Source organism: Talaromyces stipitatus, genomic scaffold (genome assembly GCF_000003125.1).
Source record: "Talaromyces stipitatus ATCC 10500 scf_1105507295527 genomic scaffold, whole genome shotgun sequence".
Taxonomy (NCBI): Eukaryota; Fungi; Ascomycota; class Eurotiomycetes; order Eurotiales; family Trichocomaceae; genus Talaromyces; species Talaromyces stipitatus.
This window is the reverse complement of record NW_002990114.1, coordinates 1,286,909-1,308,364: the sequence shown is the minus strand read 5'-3', so window position 1 is coordinate 1,308,364 and position 21,456 is coordinate 1,286,909. Positions and strand designations below refer to the sequence as shown.

General features: G+C 44.5%; 10 protein-coding genes across 10 annotated transcripts, besides 1 other annotated feature; 6 read left to right on the top strand and 4 right to left on the bottom strand.

The window, feature by feature from the left end:
- Positions 1-117: 117 nt before the first annotated feature.
- TSTA_085180 (adenylate cyclase, putative) lies at positions 118-1,884 on the top strand (the record flags this gene model as incomplete). The annotated part of the gene is made up of 4 exons (XM_002478205.1): positions 118-646; positions 696-828; positions 880-1,544; positions 1,595-1,884. 4 exons carry the CDS (start codon positions 118-120, stop codon positions 1,882-1,884), a joined length of 1,617 nt encoding a protein of 538 aa, XP_002478250.1.
- A 537-nt stretch (positions 1,885-2,421) lies between these two features.
- Positions 2,422-3,449, top strand: TSTA_085170 (uncharacterized protein; the record flags this gene model as incomplete). Its single annotated transcript, XM_002478204.1, has 2 exons — positions 2,422-2,870; positions 2,951-3,449. 2 exons carry the CDS (start codon positions 2,422-2,424, stop codon positions 3,447-3,449), a joined length of 948 nt encoding a protein of 315 aa, XP_002478249.1.
- A 2,447-nt stretch (positions 3,450-5,896) lies between these two features.
- On the top strand, positions 5,897-7,717 carry TSTA_085160 (pyridine nucleotide-disulfide oxidoreductase, putative; the record flags this gene model as incomplete). Its single annotated transcript, XM_002478203.1, has 2 exons — positions 5,897-5,943; positions 6,022-7,717. 2 exons carry the CDS (start codon positions 5,897-5,899, stop codon positions 7,715-7,717), a joined length of 1,743 nt encoding a protein of 580 aa, XP_002478248.1.
- A 158-nt stretch (positions 7,718-7,875) lies between these two features.
- TSTA_085150 (uncharacterized protein) lies at positions 7,876-8,278 on the bottom strand (the record flags this gene model as incomplete). Its single annotated transcript, XM_002478202.1, has 2 exons — positions 7,876-7,935; positions 7,991-8,278. The coding sequence occupies 2 exons, from the start codon at positions 8,276-8,278 to the stop codon at positions 7,876-7,878; spliced, it is 348 nt and encodes a 115-aa protein (XP_002478247.1).
- An 891-nt stretch (positions 8,279-9,169) lies between these two features.
- Positions 9,170-10,546, bottom strand: TSTA_085140 (uncharacterized protein; the record flags this gene model as incomplete). Its single annotated transcript, XM_002478201.1, has 2 exons — positions 9,170-9,883; positions 9,920-10,546. 2 exons carry the CDS (start codon positions 10,544-10,546, stop codon positions 9,170-9,172), a joined length of 1,341 nt encoding a protein of 446 aa, XP_002478246.1.
- Positions 9,305-10,786: a mobile genetic element.
- Positions 10,787-11,029: 243 nt separating this feature from the next.
- On the top strand, positions 11,030-12,476 carry TSTA_085130 (uncharacterized protein; the record flags this gene model as incomplete). Its single annotated transcript, XM_002478200.1, has 4 exons — positions 11,030-11,529; positions 11,792-12,041; positions 12,099-12,381; positions 12,433-12,476. 4 exons carry the CDS (start codon positions 11,030-11,032, stop codon positions 12,474-12,476), a joined length of 1,077 nt encoding a protein of 358 aa, XP_002478245.1.
- Positions 12,477-13,741: 1,265 nt separating this feature from the next.
- On the bottom strand, positions 13,742-14,806 carry TSTA_085120 (ToxD-like zinc binding oxidoreductase, putative; the record flags this gene model as incomplete). Its single annotated transcript, XM_002478199.1, has 1 exon — positions 13,742-14,806. The coding sequence occupies one exon, from the start codon at positions 14,804-14,806 to the stop codon at positions 13,742-13,744; it is 1,065 nt and encodes a 354-aa protein (XP_002478244.1).
- Positions 14,807-15,253: 447 nt separating this feature from the next.
- TSTA_085110 (short-chain dehydrogenase, putative) lies at positions 15,254-16,318 on the top strand (the record flags this gene model as incomplete). Its single annotated transcript, XM_002478198.1, has 2 exons — positions 15,254-16,194; positions 16,291-16,318. 2 exons carry the CDS (start codon positions 15,254-15,256, stop codon positions 16,316-16,318), a joined length of 969 nt encoding a protein of 322 aa, XP_002478243.1.
- Positions 16,319-18,359: 2,041 nt separating this feature from the next.
- Positions 18,360-18,680, bottom strand: TSTA_085100 (uncharacterized protein; the record flags this gene model as incomplete). The annotated part of the gene is made up of 2 exons (XM_002478197.1): positions 18,360-18,458; positions 18,597-18,680. 2 exons carry the CDS (start codon positions 18,678-18,680, stop codon positions 18,360-18,362), a joined length of 183 nt encoding a protein of 60 aa, XP_002478242.1.
- A 1,453-nt stretch (positions 18,681-20,133) lies between these two features.
- Positions 20,134-21,028, top strand: TSTA_085090 (short chain type dehydrogenase, putative; the record flags this gene model as incomplete). The annotated part of the gene is made up of 3 exons (XM_002478196.1): positions 20,134-20,382; positions 20,494-20,724; positions 20,783-21,028. 3 exons carry the CDS (start codon positions 20,134-20,136, stop codon positions 21,026-21,028), a joined length of 726 nt encoding a protein of 241 aa, XP_002478241.1.
- Between the last annotated feature and the right edge of the window lie 428 nt (positions 21,029-21,456).

The window sequence follows — 21,456 nt, the reverse complement described above, 5'->3', positions numbered from 1 at the left end:
ATATCCGGACTAGTAGTCTCATGACCCGGCAGTCCCGGCATCCGACGGTCATATCGATAATTCATAACATCTTTGCTATACCATCAACTCTCACTTATACTCTCATGGCTCCGCGTTATGGCACTTGAAGCAGGCTCTTCAGCATCAAATTTATCGCAACAACCACCCTCTACACCTCCAGTGATGCCTACCGCTGCTACGACTGAAACCGGCCAGCAATCGCCTCCCCCACCGTTGGCTGAGCCCAACGAGGATCACGAACACCATGATGCCGACCACACGACTGAACTACTAGAAAAAGCCGCGCTGGCGCGGAGCAAACATACATGGTGTCTCTGCTTCACCATCTTCGCGCTCGTCCAAGCTGCCAATGTCGTACTCCAACCGCCCTTGGTGCAACTCAAGGAATTATCAAGCTGCATGTCGTATTACGGCCCCGGATGGTCGCTGGGTAGAGACTGCAGGGTAGAAGCGGTACAGAATGAGTTGGAGACGCTGATAAAATGGCAGCAGCTGTTGGATACTGCGCCGGGCATTTTGTTCGGTGTGTTTTATGGTATGGCTGCTGATCGGTTCGGCCGGAAGCCTGTGCTTGCTCTTGCTCTGGTCGGGATTACGTTGGCTGCTATTTGGACGCAGGTAGTTTGTATGCTTACACGTTCAACTTGGGATGAACATATGGCTAACGCGTCTAGTATTTTGGCCGACGGTATTCCCAACCCGATTGACTTGGTTGTCGGTAGTGTTCCAACTTGCCGGAGGCGGTAACCTGGTCGTGAATGCCATGATATTTGCGATGGTATCTGATATAACACCAGAGGAGAAGAGGTAAACAGATTACTCTTGGTGCGAATTGTGCGGTCGCTGATACTTTTTTAGGGCTTCAAAATTCTTCCGTCTATATGGAGTTGCTCTGCTTTCAGACATGGTACTCTCACCAGCCAGCGGAGCTCTGGCAAACATTCAACCCTGGTGGCCAGCTCGATTCGGCCTAATTGCATTCATAATGTCTATTCTTACCACTCTGCTCGTTCTCCCTGAAACATTCGTCAAGCCCGTCGCATTATCATCGACCAACCTGGAACAAACCACTACTCCATTAGAGGAAGAAGAACCAGAAGAGGAAGAGGATGATCCAGTTCTATATGCCGATGTGCCGAAGAACACACTCTGGCGGCGCGTGCGCAAAGTAGTGTCCAGTCTTCGCGATCTCAGATATCTGATTGCGTCGCGTCAGATTCTTATGCTAGTTCCCTTACTTTCCGTTGGTCAGTTGTACGACCAGTCAGCGGAGTTTTTTTTGAATTATGTCTCCAAACGTTACGGATGGCGCATTTCTCAGGCGAGTTTTTGGTTAACGTATCGCAACGTTGTCAATTTGGTACTGCTGAGCACGATACTCCCAGGCTTGAGTGTACTGCTCCTCAAGCGCGGCTTTAGCGCAGGCAAAAAAGATCTTTGGATATCCCGCGCGAGTATCATATGTTTGGCTTTTGGGGCCTTTTTTATTGGACTAGCCCCGAAATTGTCACTAATGGTCACTGGTAAGTTTCTCTCCAGTCTCACACATTGAACACATACTTACATTATCTAGGCCTCACAATCTTTGCTCTCGGCCATGGTTTTGTCCCCGCCGTCCTAAGTCTCGCAACCCCATTTATTGAACCAGGTCACGTCGGAATGCTCTACACAGCCATGACAATCGGCGAGACTATTGGCAAAATCGCCAACGAGCCTCTTTTGACCGGAAGTTTTGAATTGGGTATGCGAGTTGGTGGGCTGTTGCTCGGTTTACCGTTTGTCGCTACCGGTGTCTTGTTGACAATCACCGCAGTCAGTGTACACTCTATAAGGTTGCCCATACAGCCTATTCATCTTGATTGATTGAATGGTGTGGGTGATGAATATGGTTTTATGTGATAGGGATGATATTGCTACATGCAGTGGTACTTCCGGAAGATATCATGACTACATGTCGAGTTTGGTTTTATCGTTAAGCATGCATTGTTTGCAGGCCCGTGATTGCTAGTCTTTCCAATATATCTTTATATATAATTTTGACATATTCTGTTCTTCCTCAAAGCCATGGATTTCTAACAAGCTTTATCCTGATAATTGAGTTGGGTGATCTGGAGCCCGAAAATCACCTTCCAAGCATCACAGTGGGACTTCTTGCTCTAACCACCGGAGTTCTGCCACCTCGATTTGCAGCAATTGCAGCTCCAACAGAAAACAGTTGATGTTCCGAGGTAGGTAGATGATATATCTGGTCCGTAGATCGGGATAAGTTAAACTATAATCTCAGTGAAGCAAAAGATACGTCACTACAGCCACGGTTTTTTCCTCCTCTTCCATGCTCGCCACTCATCCATATACAAAGACTCTTAATTCTTACAAACAGAACCATACAGTCCTGCAGAGATGCCTCAACACCCGCAGCACGGAAGCCAAGTAGCCCGCGAGCGACTCAACATCATCTGGGAAAAACTCGTCTGCGGCGTAGCCACCGAACGCTCCCGCACAGACGGCCACGTCGAATTTATCAATGACTTCCAAATCGATCATCACCCAGGATTTGACTTTGAGGCTCTGAATAAATCGGGTTACTCTATTGAGACGCGTAGTAGAGCGCTGATATGGTTTAAGCCTTTGCCTGAGGATATGTTGGAGAGATATCCTTGTAAAGGTCTCACGAAGGAGTTTGACGATTATGATTCTACCCAGAATGATGGGAAGCTGAGAAATGAAGATCGCACGAGGGCTGTTCATGATTATGTAGAGGAATGCAGCAGGCTGAGAATGGGACGGAGCTTGTCAACACTCGGAGCTGAGAGATCGTTAATGGATTATCTGAAGATTCATATTGTAGAGTAAGTCCTGATTCCTATTCCTATCCATTCGACTCATTTGAGTCGTATTACCGATGTTTCTATTATTGAGAATCATGCAGATCTCCTAGTCCATACCTCGTCGGACCAGGTCTAGATGGCAGTTACCCCCAACTCGTCGACTACTGGCGCGTAGGCAACATCTACGAAACCATGACAGACACAAACACCGTACAATCCTACCCTCTCTTAACTCTCCAAGCCTGGCACACCCTCAACGGCAAAGAAGACATGATCCTCCTCGGCGAACTATATACCCTCATCTGCGCCATGCGCAACCGCGTTAATCAACGCAGAGCCGATGATCCCGATGAACGAAAAGCTCTATGGGATTTCCCCGCAGATGTCGAATATTGCGGCTTTCAGTTTGAGTCTGAGATACATTTCCCCGTGGTCTTCTTGTCGTATGTTGGCCCGCAGCATGGGAGGATATTTTATGCTTATATGGATAGATACCGGCTAGTGATTTGTCAGTCGAAGTTGTACAGTTTTGAGAAGAAGGAGAGTGCTCCCGTTGATTTTTTTACAAGGATGCTTCTGAGTCGTCCGTTGCAGTATTGAGCGGATTTACAGCTGTTGAATAAATTTCCTTCACTGACGAGAACTGGTGATTGCGTATAAAGCTGTAGGTAAGGTAGGTAGGATAAACGTGAATTAGTACATTTACAAATCTACTATTGATAGAGGGATAACTCCCAATTCTGATAGAATTACATTATTATAATCTGAAAAGTGATCTAAACTTATACAGTTGGAAGTAAGAGAACTTACTAACGGCGGAAATGACACTGCTCCAAGTCCTAAGCGACAAATCTATAGTTCGTTATCATGGCTTTTCTAAAGGCGAACTTGGTCCACCGACTCAGTAGCCTCGGCAAAAATTCCCTGCATAAGTTGTGCATTCTCGTTAAGACCAAGGTAATGCATTTGCTAGGGAAAACCCTTATCCTGCTGACTGAAATACAGCCTTGCGCGACGTTCGGTTCTCAATCAAAAAAAAAACTTACTTTCCTGAGTAGGAGATGTTAATTATGACAATGGACTTCTTTGGCTTTACGTATGGTACCTTTAAGAACATTAGCCTCGTGCTAACCATCGGTCTAGGTAGGGGTATGCCGCGCCGGGGTATGGAATCCGAGTTTCCTGGCGCTGTAGATATTGCGCGAGATACAAGGATTATACAGGTTACGCTAACATATTGCCTACATTAGGGTACCCTAGTTCAACGTGACACGTGTTAGCAACAACACTAGACCGTTTTAAGAGCGAGCTGTTCTAGGCACTTTTGGGCATTATGAAACTAAAGCACGTCACCTAGGCCATAATCACTTCTAATATACCTAGTATAGACCAGTAACAACGCAGGTTTGACCAGATAACAGAACTTGGAAGCGTGATCTCTTATAAACTACGCAGGGGAGCAGAAGGATGAGCAAGTAGGAACAGTATCTTCAAACACAAAAGCTTGGAAAAACGTAGATCTGGAGACATACGTAGTTGGCAATTGGGTACATATAAGAATCGGATTTGGAGTTAGCAAACATAATCACAACCTAGTGCTTCTAGGTAAGATTCCACGGAGTTCGAGTGCGTTTGCGTGCGTCTTTGAATAGAATCACTCTAATAAAAATAGGTCGACATGTTTTCTCCTTCAAATAAGACTAAGTATTCATCCAGACCAGCCCTAAGTAGCCTCTAGCACGAAAAAGTAATTGCCAAGGGGCCGGGGATTAGTAGATACTCAGTGATCGAAGTAAAGACAAACATCATATATAACTAACAACCCTATTTCTAGTGTGTTTGAGGCGAGCAAGGATTGGGTGATGGAGAGAAAGGTAGAAGAACGAGGGCAAAGGTCAAAGGGAGAAAGAAGGCTCTATTTATACAGTATTTAAGTGGAGATAGGCGACAAACATTCACCGTCGGTTCTTCATTTATCTTATGAGAACCGGCCTCTCCGTTGATGATTAATAATCGAGTTGCCCTTCTCTCCTTAACTCGCCAGACGACATGGTTTTCTTTGCAGCTACTCTCGGCCCAACTAAGCTCCGTTGCATTTCTATCACAAATAGGTAAGACGGCTGTATGTGGTTCCGGTGAACCGGACAGACATCATTCCCATATTCGTCTTCATCGAGCTATTCTTGTCGATACTCTGGTATTGTTTGGATTTTAGTGAATAATCGCCCTGCGCCACAATGGAGTCTCCCTCTTAGGGCTATGATTCTCGTAGAGATATTCATTTAAAGCCCTTGGATAACCGACACCCCTTTTAGTTCCAAGGCGGTTCGGCTAGGTTCATTTTCCGAGACTGTAAGCATATCGTCCCGGAAATGACGCCGTCTGTACAGGCTGTTTGTTCGGTGAATTCGATTAGGACTGAAAATCATTGATGTCCATTGAGATCCATCTTATCTTATCTCTTATCTGATCCTATCGCAATCGGCATGAACACCGAAGTATAGAATGAACCAATCAAACCTGCATCACTGAGATATTCCTCTACTCATCAAAGAGGCCTCCAATTCTGAGATGCCTCTGCGTGTTTAGATTTTCAAATGTTCCTAACTCCTCTTTCTCACCGTATTCGAAGAGGTCCAAATTTCCATCACCCACCCGAACACTTCATCGGAAGAAGTCGGCGACGACACGAATGGAATATCTCGGGTAGTCACGGATACACTTATCTTCTCGCTCATCTTGTTCATCTTGTTCACATGGGAGGTCAATTCGGATATCTTTTTTTTTCCCTTTTTCTCCCCATGTGTATGTTTATACATGAAAGAGTGAGAGTTTTGAGAACTTTCTGATTTGCACGTGTCTGTTTGTATTTTAGGGATTACTAAGAGTATGGATTGGATACATGTGAATGATATCATTGTGAGGTCCACCTTACCAATATATAAAGGTTGGATGCCGCTGTAGAATTTTCATATTTATTCGAGAAAACTGTCAATTCCAGGTATAGGAAATGCAATTACTGCTAGTCAATTCATGCTCAGATTGAAATGAGGGCTGCTATGAATCCTGCACCCCTCCGAATAAGGGGGTGGTGGTATGGGAGATCTGTCACGACCAGAAGACTATCGTCTATATTTCGGTGCAACAACTCTAGCTACATAAGAAACAAAAGTACAATCCGACTCTCCTCGACAACCCCCATAACCACGACCAACCCTACTCCAACAACACCAGCAATAACTCTTAGCCAAACCCTAACCCCCTATTCCCAAGCAACCCGTCCAACCACTCCAACCACTCCAACCACTCCAACCACCCAAAACGAAACAATCCTCGTCCTGGGCTCAGGTTGGGGCGGCTACATGTTCTCGCGCAAAATCAATCCAAACCTCTACAATTGCACTGTAATCTCGCCGAGGTCCTACTTCGTCTTTACGCCCTTATTGACGGATACCGCAGCGGGCAATCTGGATTTCTCGTCTATTGTTGAACCGATGCGCGAGTTGAAGAGTCGTGTTGATTTTATACAAGCTGCAGCACGGAGGATCGATTTTAAGAATAAGAAGGTGTTGTGTGAAGCGAGTATTGTAAAATCCGGAGTGACGGAATCCCCCCGCGTGGAAGAGACGGAACGCAAATTCGAGGAAGGGCCCGAAACGGGCCCGATGCGTGGGAAGGAGCATTTACGGACGTGGGAAAAGGGTCAATTATTCGACGTTCCGTACGATAAACTCGTGATTGCGGTGGGATGTACGAGTCAGACATTCGGGACACCAGGGGTAAGGGAAAATGCAATGTTTTTCAAGGACATTGGAGACTCGCGACGGGTCAAGAGACGGGTAAGGGAATGTTTTGAACTTGCTGCTTTACCAACTACAACGGAAGAAATGCAGCGGTATCTGTTGCATTTTGCTATCGTTGGTGCTGGGCCGACTGGCACGGAGTTGGCGGCGACATTGCGAGATTTCGTGTCTAAGAATATGGCAGAGTTGTATCCTGCTCTCAAGGACAAGACTCGAATTTCGTTGTATGATGTCGCACCTACGGTTTTGAGCATGTTTGATAAATCATTGTCTCAATATGCGATTGGGACTATGTCTAAGGATGGGATTGATATTCGGACTTCGCATCATATTCAGGAATTGAGATGGGGTATCCCTAATACCGAGGGACCGCACGAGATGGATCCGAAGGGCTGTTTAACCTTAAAGACTAAAGAGCAGGGTGATGTGGGAGTAGGAATGTGTGTATGGGCGACGGGCAACGCCATGAACAAGTTTATCAAATACTCCTTGAACGAGATTGATGAGTTCCCAGCATCAAGCGCACTACTCAAGGACTCTTCGTCTTTGGTGGATATAAAAGGATGGAGAGTCAAAAAAGCGCCCAAAGTCGGCGCATTACTCGTCGACGGCTATTTCCGAGTCCAACTTGAGCATGAATCGACCGGCCAAGTCGCTGTCTTACAAGACGTATTCGCTATAGGAGACAACGCAATGCCAGAAACCGGTGCGCCACCCGCAACAGCACAAGCAACTTCCCAAGAAGCGAAATGGTTAGCAGAACGATTCAACAACGGCGATCTTAATAAAGTACCCAGTTTCTCGTTTCATAATATGGGCACATTAGCATATATCGGCAGTTCGAATGCATTGATGCAAATACCTCATGAGAAAGTTAATACTAATGGGGGGAAAGATGGTGCCCGCCGAAACCCGTATCTACCAGAAGGATTAACGGGGAGAATGGCATGGTTGGTATGGAAAGTAGCGTATTTGAGTATGAGTATTAGTTGGCGGAATCGGTTCAGGATTTTGTTTCGGTGGACTTTGAATCGAGTCTTTGGGAGTGATGTGTCGAGATTTTGACTAGCAGAGCGTAAGCTCTGCTAGTACAACTACTTGACACAGGGCAGAAAGAAAGAATACTGCATTGGTATCATTAAGTAGACTGAAGTACATAAATCACAACTGAATCATATGCCAATATCATATCGTACACTCATCCAATCCATCAAAAGTCGAGTTTAATAGGCGCGACGACTTCCGCGTCCATCGGTACCACGCATGCGTCGCGTGCCAGCAGCCTATAGTTACAGATTAGCATCAAACCTAACTAGAGAAAAGAAAATATGAGCATACCTTTTCAGCCGGCCTTCCCGTCAAACTCCCCTTCAACCTCATCATAGCTCCCGAAATCTTATCCCCAAGACTCGGCCGCCGACGATGATGATGTGCCGGTGCTGTGCGAGTGGTAGTATGATGATTATATCCGCGACGACGTCTTGTGGCACCAGTGGTAGTTGTACTGCCGTGTCCGTGACGGGTAACTTCTGTCTTGTAGGTTTTGTGTCGCGCGTTGGGGCCCTTCAGACGGGTCATAAGCGTTGGTTTTGTGGTGCGGGTTGTCCGTGTACGACGGCCGAACATTTTGCCTTTTTTTTTTTTTGAAGAAGTCTTAGGTGTAGTATTCCTGTTAAGAGTAAAGTCCTGATTTGTGTTTGTTGGTATTGATAATTGATGGGAGTTGACGTTCTATATATACACATTGGATGATCGAGGTAGACCGATCGATCGACATATGGCATCATTAGCGACGACAGTGGCGTCTCTCATCTCTTAGGGTGTTGAGATGGTTTTACAAGACGTCACTGGTAGTACACTCCATGAATTTAACAGCCACTTCCAGAGACTGTACATATTCCGAGTATAGATTAAGAATGCGGAGATGACATAGTGCCAAGGATCTGAGAGTGGCTGCTGGATGAAAATGAAGCTATTCGCTATCACGATAAGGAGTGACGTCATATCTTATCGATCTCCATCTTAGATAATCGTACACGAACAGAAGGCTCCCACTAGAGCGACGGGTCCGTCGCGATTACGTAAACTTTAAGATTATGTAATCCTCTAAAAAATCCATCTAACTTATCAGAACCTCGGCCCATTCTTCTCTTTAGTCGACCTCCGTGCTATAAATGCATAACCCCTAACAGCAGCCGACATATTAATGGACGTTCGAATAAGGCCTCTCGGGAGTCGTAGATAGATTCGGGAGGGAGGCAATCGTCTGTGAAGGTAGCCATGGTGTTGGTGTTGGTGTTGCAGGCGCTGGGCCGAGGTTCTGATAGATGGATTTTTTAGAGGATTACATAATCTTAAAGTTTACGTAATCGCGACGGACCCGTCGCCCTAGTGGGAGCCCGGACCCAGAATAACTTAACGTAATCCACAAGCGAACCGGCACTTTTTCCCGAACACGTACACAATATTGATCTCAAATCTCAATTTCTAACCCACATACTAATTATATACAAAAAATTAATTCCTAATACGATTAGGACATCCGGTTATTTTATGTCCTGCAACACCACAACCACTGCAGCGAAATTGACGTCGTACAGGTGGATGACAGACTGGAAGCTCAGGCTCGGCCGGAGCAGTAGTAACAGCTTGGGATGCTTCAACCCGACCTTGTACGAGTGCTTGAGCTTCCTCTCTGGTAATTCCCTGCTCATGAGATATTTGCTGCTTAGATCTTCGATGTTTTTGCTTCTCCTTCTCATGTGCAGCCCGTAGATCATGGAGTTCCTTCTGTGCAATTGTAAGCTTATTAATACTCATCTCATAAGCCTTTGATGCCCGTGTAAACACTTCACCAATAGCCTCAGATGAACTCCTTGTATGCCGGCTTATTCTCTTCTTCGTATTAGTCATTTGGCGCTTAAATTGACATGCGTTTTGAGGGGTTTGCAAGCAGGATGATTGTGTATCACTTGATCGACTTGGAGGGGGTGTTGGAGTCTTCAATCGAACAGTAAGCTGTTGATAAACTCGATCTGGATTGAATGGTACTAATCCAGTTACCATAAAGCTATTCCGAACAGTTTGAGCTTTATATGCCATCGTACGAGCCTTCGGGAATGCAGTGAGAAAGTCGATTTTGTCAATGTGATTGAATCCAAGCCTCATTCGCTGCTCAATAAGCCGTCCATATTCTCGCTTTAAAACAGCAAAACAGCCAACATCAAGAGGCTGTAAAAGATGTGAAGAATGAGGAGGCATACAGACCGGAATAATATTATTCTCAGTGCATGTACGGTCAAATTCAGCAGTTAAATGGCTTCCATGGCCATCAAGAATCAACATCTGATATTTCCCCAATGTACGGCCATCAGTAAGAGGAATAAAATGAGTTTTAAGCCATTCTAATCCAATCTTATCTGTCGTCCATCCATTGTCGCTAATGTTGATTTTCCAGTCGTCTGGAAGATCCTCAAACCAGCCTAATCGAGTGTATTTCTTTGCCTTGAAAATAATATACGAAGGCAATGCCCATCCAATCGAATTAACTGCCTCAATTGCAGTTACCCATTCTCGGTTACCAGGCTGTAATAGCTTTGGCCGAGCGTATCGATCGCTTCCAGTGATAACCTTTGCAGTCGCACGGAGTCCCATAGCAAAGCCAGTCTCATCAAAATTGTAGATATCTTCTGGCAAGATCCCATACTCTAATATAACCTCTCGTACGCGATCAAAATACTCTTGGATTATCTTCGGATCTTCACACTTAGCACGTTCATAGTTATATTTCCGTGAGGACTTTGATTCAATCTCTGGGCGACGTTTGACAAGGTTATATACCCAATTCTCTCCAACCCGGCGGTTTCCGCGTTGCGAAAGAAGATAATCGGCCATCTCTCGTACAAGAGAGTGTCGAGGGGGTAATCCACGTTTATCTAGATCGAGTATCCATTCGACAAGCAATTCCTCCTCACACTGAGTTAATTTATGACTATTGGCGCGAACTTGAGATCTTTGTTGAGTGCCGTTTAATCTGTCTTGTAGAGTCGCCCGGGGTATACTGTAAATCCTTGCAGCTTGAGCCACGCGCAAGATTCGTCCATTCTGTAAACCGGAAATAGCTAATAAGATTCGTCCTTATTGCTCAGCTAAATCTTTCTTATTTTTATTGCGAATTGGTGGCATTTTGGCGTGTTGAATAGTATGGAATTAATATTGTGTACGCGTTCGGGAAAAGGTGCCGGTTCGCTTGTGGATTACGTTAGTTAACGTAACTTAGTTTATGTTAACTACTTACTTATATTAATCTCTTTTCTTATTGTCTGTAATGTCATTATAATCATACAATCAGTGCCGCGCCGGATTTCGAGTATGGCCATGGCTCAATTGATTCAGACCCGAGTTGGCCGTCCATCGAAGGACCTATACCAATTCCAAGAGGAGATATCGAGCCGGTTTCTAGACGGAGAAACGATGGAGGATATCGCCGAATACTTAACAAACGAATATCAATATGAAATCAATAGCCGTACTATTCGACGTCGTCTCAAGGAATGGGGCATTAAACGGCGGGTTAGGACTATTGACAAGGAGAATCTAGACAACCAGATTATGATATTATTCTTCCAATGTGGATTGTCAGATGATGATATGCATTCGGCTTTGCAAAAACAAGGTTGTACTATTGGACCGCGAGCACTTAGGGTTCGTCGCCGGAGATTAGGTCTATACCGACAACTTTCAACAGGAGACTTTGCAGCACTCGAAGCCAGTATACGAGAAGCGGTTCAGAAAGAGCTTGACAAGGGCATTATTGAGAGTTATGGACGTGAATATCTCTTCACTTGCTTTTGTAGCAAACAACATATAGTTTCTCGGTAAGTTACACTATATCTATATTCTTATAACACCTATCTAACCTAGAGGTAGTGATCGGCTCTTCCGGATTGTAATTGGATCCCGAAGGGGTCAGTAGGAGGAGAAATGATTTACAACGTACTCGCAGCGATTTTAGCACTCCGGGACCGAATTATCTCTGGTCAATTGATGGCTATGCTAAACTTTTTTTTTCTGAGGATTCTAAATCTATGGGATTGATGCTTATTCTCGATATGTCGTATGGATATATGTTGGGAAAAGTAACCGAACAGGATTTAGTGTTCTCCGCCAATACCTTGATACGCTGAAATCGGAGCGAAGGCAACCCAGGTTCATACGATCTGATGGGGGAGACACCACATTATTAGCAGCAGCTCAGCATGCTTTATATAAGAAACATAACGAGAATGCGACTATCTCAGACTGTTATTGGTATGGCACGAGTACATCAAACCAGCGAATAGAGGCATGGTGGTCCCAATTGACTAAAAGTTGTATTTTCCGATGGTGGGTAAGAGTCTAAATTTGTTTAACATTTCGATGCACTGCCTTACTAATATGACTATAGGATTATTTCCAAACGCTTAATCGCGATCGCCTCTTCGAGCAGGACCAAATTTCCGATCGTATTGCAATATTAGCAGTATATATGCCCTTCATCCGGGACGAATTATATAAGTTTATTCGATTGTGGAATGTGCATACAATCCGGAAACAGAAAAATCAACCTAGTGGTGTTTTTGGAAAGCCCTTCTTTCTGTATCATTATCCCGAGGATCGGGATGCACACGTTTATGGTCTTCTGCCTGATGACAGTCTTCTTAATGGGCTATTAGAGACGGGTGACTGGAGTATGGTTCTATTTCTCCTGACTATAAGACTGCACTTAACATCTTATCTAGATATTGATAAATATGTACCCGAGGAGACTCTTCAATGGTGTTAAGAAAAGCTTCATGAGCTAGGATACATTTCTTTACAACTGCAAGACGTGTTCCCGGATGGATCACGTCGTCACTGCAGTGCCTATTTCGAGCTTCGAGACTGTATTAAGCAACATATGACTACTGGCAAAGCACCTTTAGTTGCTGAATCTGAACAGCCAACTTAGGAATGGCTTCGGACTCTAGCTATAGACGATCAGCGTGATGATACTGTAGAGGAAGCAACTTTAGATTATGAGCTTCAGGAGAGTGATATAGTAATTGAAATCTCTTCATAGAATCCTACTTGTTTTATACGTAATCTTATTGCTCGTACTGCTCCGGTAAACGCAGTGAATGCATATAGAAAATAGGACACGTCTTATTACTATGATGGAACAGCAATATGAACTGTACGACTACACAGTGAGGTCGTCTACAATATCCTTAACGCCATCAAGGATATTCTGGATGTCGTCAATGAATCAAAGGACACCAAACTCTAATGAAACCAAGTAAGTACTCTACTCACCGTACCACGCATTCCGGAGCCATTTGGTTAACTCTCCACTAGGTTTCTCAAAGCTGTGCCTGCTCTGTAGAGCTCCTTTGCTCTGCAGTCCGTTTTCGCTCACTTCAAGTACAGTATCCGGAGCTCTGGAATACCACACATATACTGACTTCAGTATAGATTTCGATTCCCGGTTGCTTTCGGGCAGGGTGCGGTTGAAGAAAGAGGATTCCGGAGCTTTTTATTATCTTTCCATCTAGTCCCATGAATTCACTGCTTCCTGATTGGTCAGAAGACTTCGTAAGCCGCAGTGCTGCATACGCTTGGCGCACAAATTTTCAATTTCCTACTCGGCATATTGAGACACGTATTCGAGCACAGATTTGATCACCTATTCTAGCACGGATCCAGTGGTTCACGGTGGCATATTCTATCTGTTAGAGGCATATTGCAGCATTTTTTGAGCAGCCATCGGTACATTATTCGTCAACAGGGGTTGGTGCAATACATGCAGAAAGTACTTGCTTGTAGAGGGAGGACTTGCTTAAATAACTCGACTAGACTCTTCGGACCAATAAACAGCCAACGTGCATTTATCAAATTTACATGTAGACGAATGTATTACTAGTGAAATACTCATTTTGTCCTTAACGTACGATTAGACTGCCGTACGTACTCGAGTTTAATGTTGTCGAGGCATTATTTGATGAATATTACGATGAACTTATGCCCGCATACGGCAAACAACATTCTCACAACCAGTATGGTATATAAGATCTAAAGCTTCACAACTAATTTTCCACCCGAAACTTGCCCCCGTCTGAGTTTTTCCAACCCTTTTTGAATACCGTCAAACCCACTGCCGATCAGAGTCACTGGAGGAGGCTTGAGATGTGGCAGATACTTCGGTAAATCTTTGTAAAATTCAACGAGAGCTTCACGGTGTGAAGGAATAGCGGGCCTGCTGGGACCAATAGGCGGGAGCCAGGCAAATTGACGTCCGAATAAGGTGTAGGCAAAAATCATCTCACACTCGACTCCTGGAACTTTCGATTTTCCTGTATCAAGCAGCGTAATGACCTTGCCACCATTCGTTCCAATTGCCTTGGAGCAAAAGTCGGATGATTGACCCTCAGAGAAGCAATCCAAAGCAAATCTGATGTCAGGAAAGGTTGCAGTAATGTCCCGAATTGCATTTTTCGACCGATAGTCAAAGACTCTGTCCGCACCGTATTCCCGGACAAGATCGAAAGAATGCGGGGATGCAGTCGCAACAACTGTGTATCCTGCTCTGCTGGCAAGTTGTAGAGCGTAAAGACCCACACTGGTCGAAGCAGCATAGATGAGTACACTAGGCCGTTCTTCCAGCGATCCAGCCCCATCTCCGACGCCGAGTCGATGGTGGAGAGCCAGCATGGCCGTGACGGCTGATATCCCGTATGTCGCCGCTGCTTCGTCACTGATTCCCTCTGGGACTCTCCAGGCGAGGTCACTGTCAGCTTTCAGGAACTCGGCGAACGAGCCACGGTCGGGATATAGCCCTCCATGTACACATCCAGCAACACGATCACCGACTTTCCATCCTCCTTTTGCATTCTTCCCAACCTCAACTACCGTCCCAGCATAATCGCAGCCACAGATGCTATTAGGAGGGGAGATAATGTCGATATGTTTGAAGTCGGTCGGGTTGAGCGCGACAGCATGGACTTTAACAAGGATTTCCAGGTCTGATATAGCCGGAATAGGTACGTCTTTAACTTCAGCTCCTTGTCCAATTGATTTGCCCAGACTCAGATTGAGAATCCGGCTGAGAATATTGCGTGAGGTAACCAAGGCCTTCATTTTATGTTCGGGGATATTTAGGCGTTACTATGCCAGGGTAACCACCCAAAGACCGCAGTGTCTTCATATATCGCCAAGTGGTGATGTCAGGACGGATGTACAGTTCTACCGTGGACCCATAGTTGTCTCGGAATCGGGTGAATAATCTGCCCATCCTGAATTTCCAGCCTTGACCTTTCTTTAAGAGAATATGTTCGGGAATATCAGTAATCATTCTACCAGTATCACGTTGACCTCGGCTTGCCACTTGTTATCTGATTACCAACACTTTGGGCTGCGATAACTAACTAGTTGAGTTGAATCTGGATTACGCTGATTTTAATGGCCTACCCAAATTGAAAATTATATAGCTCGGACTGTCAAATATAACACGATTCTTACAGGTAACCCATTGTCTAATTACTCCCTGTTCTCACATAAGGGTCAAGGAGACGCCTGGCGCTCAAGATGTCTTTTATTTTTCACAGAAAAATCACCTACAATCCCGACAAGGACATTCCAGATCTAGAGAGCAAGGTAATCTTGGTCACTGGAGGAAATAATGGTTTGGGTAAAGAAACCGTTAAAGAGTTGGCAAAGCACAACCCGACAAAGATCTATATGGGCGCACGTAGCAAGGCCAAAGCTTCTGCTGCAATTGCAGAGTTGAAAGAACAAGTCCCTTCCGCGAACATTATCTATCTCGAAATCAATTTGGCATCTTTCTCTTCCATCAAAAGGGCCGCTGCCACCTTTTTAGCGGAGAATGACCGTCTCCATATCCTCGTGAATAATGCTGGTGTTTTCGCCACTCCGCCAGGGTTGACAGAGGACGGGTACGAAGTCCAGTTTGGCACCAATTACATGGGTCCAGCACTATTCACCAAATTACTGCTACCAATTCTGGAGAAGACAGCTAGCATTTCTGAAGGCAATGTTCGAATCATCAACATCAGCTCCGAAATATATAAGTTGGCTCCCAAAGGAGGGCTTCTCCTCGCTCAAGATAAGACGCCACTTACGGAGATCAGTACCGTGGCCCGCTATGGCCAGTGCAAACTTGCAAATATTTACTTCACTAAATCTTACGCCAAACGTTATCCTGCCATCAAGTCTGTAGCCTTACACCCGGGCCTCGTCCAGACCAACATCGGTGGTGAAATGAAGGGCTTCTCCATCATGTCTCTTATTTTTGGCCTTCTCAATAGAGTCAGTTCTGTTGATGTAGCCACGGGAGCCTTAAATCAACTTTGGGCGAGTACTTTCGATGCAGAAAAGGTCAACAGTGGCGCATACTACATTCCATTCTTCAAGGAGAGTAATAGACGGGATATCACGAAGGACGAGAAAAAAATGGAGGAGTTGTGGGAATGGACGGAAAAGGAATTCAAGGAGCATGGATTGTCATCGTAACTCATCTGACCTCTTCACTAAATCAAATCATCAATGCTCTTCTGTTGATGAAACCCCTGACGGCTTGACCGGGTTTCCGTATTTTGATGCAGAAAGGAAAATCTTTTCTTTAAGCTCTAGGGAAGCAACGATCGTACATGGCGCGCACTCATCAATGCAAAGAACTAGTACCATAATAAATGGTGGCATATGCTCAGAATAGCATTGCTCTCTTCTAAGCCCTACTGCTGTGAATGTCTCAAAACATTAGAAAGCCACTTTTCCAGCACCGCGGAAGACTATATACTAGTCACGAACAATGCATCCTCTTATTACTCTAAAGGGACCTAGAAAGATGTCTAGAAACTGGTATAGACTTGGTATATCTGCTTGCGATTTTGCCAGACCTAAACCTTGGGATCTTTACCAAAAGCCTTTGATTAGGCAAGATGGACAGTCTTACTGATTACCAACAGCCGGGATTGGAAGGTTTGATAACTTCTTCAAAGGGTGGTCCGACATTATTGCGATTAATAAAAAATTATTGACTGAGTTTAGGAATATATTTAAGAGAAAGATCTGCGCATAGGCTCGGCTTTTAGTCCTGAGAACCATCTTTCCCCCTGCGGTCACTTTCTGTGAAATCTTAACAGCCAAATGAGCATTCTTCATGGAACCAACGATGATGAGACCTTGGATCGGGAGTCACAGAGATAACTTGGAATCAGTCCCGAGAAGGAGCAGATCATTCTATATCTATTGGAACTAAGACTAGCTCCACAGGTCGCAATTCCTCCGAGCTGTTTAATCAGAGGCAGTATCACGCCCAAAACATCGCCTCCGGCACATTTAAAAGTATAGACCCAATCAGTAGTATCATGGATAAAGAGGATATTACATTACTGAATGATGTGAGTACATATTGGAGCCCTGAGGCTGACGAGAAAGGTAAATGGTCCTCCAAGGTAACAGTAGAAGGACACCAACCTACCATCTCACTTGTTTAGTCTTCTTTGATGTTCTTTTGGAGTAGGAAACGAATTATGTTCTCATTACTTAAGTTTTGATGGGGATCATGGACTCACCACACAGCCACACCTACCGTCTAAGTCATGAACAGAGCTAATGATCATAAAGTATCGTACTGTCTGGTAGCTTCTGGCGATTGAATATGCGACATTTTCTCATTATAGAGGTGAAGATGACACGTTCAAGAATGATGACCATACGCGTCAAGACCTGCCGACTTGGCCGTAGATTTCGTTATTGCTCCCGAAAGGTCTACATTTTGTCTCTACATGTTATCGGGAAGACTATTGCTCCGTTAACAGTTGTTCTGATTAGTGAACAAATATATACTTGGCCAGGACTTCATTACACCGGTTGCCACCTCTTCACAGGCTCTTTGTGGGTCAAGCTGATCGAATCGCCAACAAGTTCACATATTTGAAGTGGATGGAGTGAGTCTTCTTTTTGGATAATAGATTGGCTTTTATAAAGACTTTGTCAATCCACTCCAGTTGAGTGCTATACAAGATCGCTTTATTGATATCTCCTCCTTTAAAGAAGTGCCAGTCATACCACTGCTGTCTTTGATAGAACTGGGGAATAGGCTCATTTATGAACTCCCATCGATAAAAGAGATAGAATGCCGCTTGGCTGATTGTACAGAGTAAAGGCTCTTTGTGTCGTATAACCCCATATACTTAATATTACCAAATTGATTAGTTTTGCCTTAAGATTTCATAATAATTATTGACCAACATGGGGTTGGGCCTTCCTCCATTTGAATAGTGAACATATCAGCGAATTGAAGGCCTTGTACATCCTCTCCTCAGAGTAGCATGGAATGGGAAAAGAGAAAGTCCGTGGCCATACAAAGGTATGATTTCTGGGCTTAAGGTCTCTAGCTTTTAGTTTCCTGATCTCTCCATCCTATCCAACAGTATTGTACGATAGCCCAGATATCCTCTTGGGTATAGCTATTCTGTAAGGAATGAAGGCCTCGGTCCACATATGTCTCCTTTCTCCGCTGGTTCTCATTGGATTTGTAAGATCTGAGAAGACTGCTCACCAAATGACCCCTAGGATTTGGATGAGGATTCGTACCTAGAGATCGCTGCCAGTTCCAATGGTTAACAATGCTACTAATGTAGTTCTGGAGAGTAGAATGTCCTATTTTTTAGATGACTTCTTCGCCCTGCTTATCCATACGAGCCTTGAGATAGCAACTGGGTTTGATTGGACGGTGAAGCACTTCTTTCTCTAGAAAGAGTATAAGCTTCTTCTCTGTTATAGTCTCTCCGTCCGGAAACTTGCGTCCTTCATAGAATTAAATCCATTCCTTCTGTATACGAGAGTATGCCTTGTTGGTATTCTTTGGCCGGTTTTCTCTGGCTTTAAGCGCTACTCGTTATACAATTATATTTGGCTCTGCTTGGACCTCCACCTGGTAGCCTTGCCGCCGTACGATATCGCTGCTAGATGAGGCTTCAGGATTCATATTCGATAGAGATTAGGGAGGCGCTGTACGAGGAAGGCTTAGTGAATGTGCTAATATATCATGCAGGGATGGCCATATTTCCCAGTAGTGATTAGAAATATGGTGAGCTCATTCATACATGCTAAAACTTTGAGGATTTAGATTACCGGCCGCCTTTGCGACCGCCTGCCATATTAATTCTAGGGTCGTACGGTCTGGTAATTGATTCTTAGGAGAAGTGGACTTTTTTTGGTAACTCGTACGGTAACTAGCCAATGATAAGACCCTAGATATCCGAGATATTTAGGGGCAAAGTGGATTTAGGGGGTGCGGGTTCGTAACTGAGGTTGTAACTACGGGTTGGATAAAGACATTGAACTTGTATGGAAATGTCGGAAACTTCGGTCGAACTACCGTCGAATAGTTATATCTCGGATAGCTATTAACGGGTCGAAGTTAATAGGCCTAAGTACGAAAGGCTTCTTGAAAGCAAAGTCTTAACAAAATGATGAATATCCGGTTCGATAGAAGAACGTATACTCAAGTTATCGCAGTGAATCCAAGACGATAAAATGAACTAGATACATGGTAGATGGGTGTCCTTAAATATCCTTTCATGGGCATATCCGGCAGAATCTTGGCTCTGTTGGCTCTGTCTTGGACATATCCTTTTCTAGCAACGTGTCGGATTGATGGGTTAACTCCAGGCCAATCCTGAATAATTGCTTACAAGGATGGTAAAAGAAGGAGTGACTAGCAAGATTGTATGTATTCTTTTTTTTTTCTTCTCTCAGTACATGAGGTTCCAAAGCCGGGTTTTTTATAGACCTTTCTTGGTGGGATGATTTGTGAGCTATCATGAGGGGTAAATATTGGGCTGAAATCTAGGGGCCCAAATGGGGATTGATGTAGTTGATCTCTGCCTTGTTGGAATAGATGGATTATCCAACATATCCAACACAACGGCTCTGTTGCCCTAACCCTAAGGGTTATTCGGATAATCCTAGCTCCGTCATGCAGTAGTGTGCCGCTTACCTGTGAAATAAGTTAACCTTAGCAGTGTGCCCGGACGAATGTTCCTTTGCAAGCGGACGAACTGGATATATCGTCCGGGTATGCTGAATGTGATATTCCATTTTTGCTTAGTAGAGGAACCCTCAGTAAGCCCTTAAAGCCCTCTTATTGGGCAGATGAATCTGGTTCCACTTGACTGTTTCATTAATTTTCAAATTAGGAAAATCTAATTGAATATCTGCCAAAGAAGGTTTTCTAAGGATTGCATTGCTCTAAGCAATACATGGAAGGTTTGACTGAGGGATGGAGAGAAGTAGATATAAATATTGAGCTTTGCCTACGTTAGAGACATCCATCTGTAGGAAGCAACAATTCGATTGATTTCTTCGATATCTTGCATCATCCGACTTAAATCTCCTACGTTCTTGTTTACGGGGAATAAGAAGAGAATACAACGAATATGCCTGCTGAAACACTCTCACTAGCCGGAAACGTCGCCATCGTTACCGGTTCTGGTCGTGAAAATGGTATCGGTGCTGGAATCGCGTTTGCCCTAGCTCGTAACGGCGCAGCTGTTACCATTAACTATGTCTCTGAGTCCTCGGCAAAGCGTGCTGAAGGTGTTGCACAGAAAATCAGGAATGAGGGTGGGAAAGCAACTGTTATAAGGGCGTCTGTTAACGAGGAAGGGCGAAAACTCTTGTCGAGGGTACACTCAAAGCTTTTGGGACAGACCACATTGACATTCTAGGTGTGCAATTTATCTACATAAAGTCCGGAGTAATCTATACTGATAGGTTCAGTCAACAACGCCGGACAGGGAAATATTGGCCCTACCTTGGCCCTATCTCTGGACAAGGTCAGAGAGACCTTCGAAGTTAATCTCTACGGTCCTCTGTTCATGGTCCGTGCGGTCGTGCCACACATGCCTCCTGGAGGACGTATAATCAATATCACGTCCGCAGCGGCGAGAATGCCTTCGGCTACCTACGGTGTCTATGGATCGTCAAAGGCTGCGCTTGACTATCTGACAGCTGTATGGGCAGAAGAAGTAAGGTTTCATCCAACTTTTCTTTCAAGGACAAAACAAAACTAAATATGACTTATAGTTTGGCAAAAGTCGCGGCATAACTGTCAACTCAGTTGGCCCTGGTATCGTTGAAACAGATATTGTTCCTTCTGACCCTGAAGCCCGGAAAGCAGCTTTCGAACCATATGTTCGTATGACAAGGGCTGCTGATAGGCCAGGGACGATTGAAGATATTGGAGATACCGTCCTTTGGTTCGCATCTGAGAAAGCAAGATGGATCACTGCTCAACATATTTCTGCTAGTGGAGGCGTAACAGCATTATAAGAGAGCTGGTCGTATTCCAATGGTTATGAAATTGTGTTGGGGGCCATCAGCAGACTGGAGTCGGTCTTCGAAGCAGCCTTGGAAGTATAAAATGGAACCTTGGAATCAATGATGCGCCCTTAGATATAAATTCATGTTTTGATATTTTGATACATACAGGAATCAATCCATACTTCAATAATTACTGATACTGTCAATAACTATCAGCCATTTCGTACATCTCTCTAATCATATCCTCCTGGTGCTTGAACATTTGGTCCATCCACAAGATAAGCTGTAGAACTAGTCAGACTTCGTCCCATTCAAGATTGCCCATTTGCGTCGCAGTTGCGCATATTGCATCGATATACCAGTGAACTTCCACATTATCCGCGACAGGTGCTGCTACTGTAAGAACCCACAAGCGCAGCTCTAAGTAAGGCATCCAG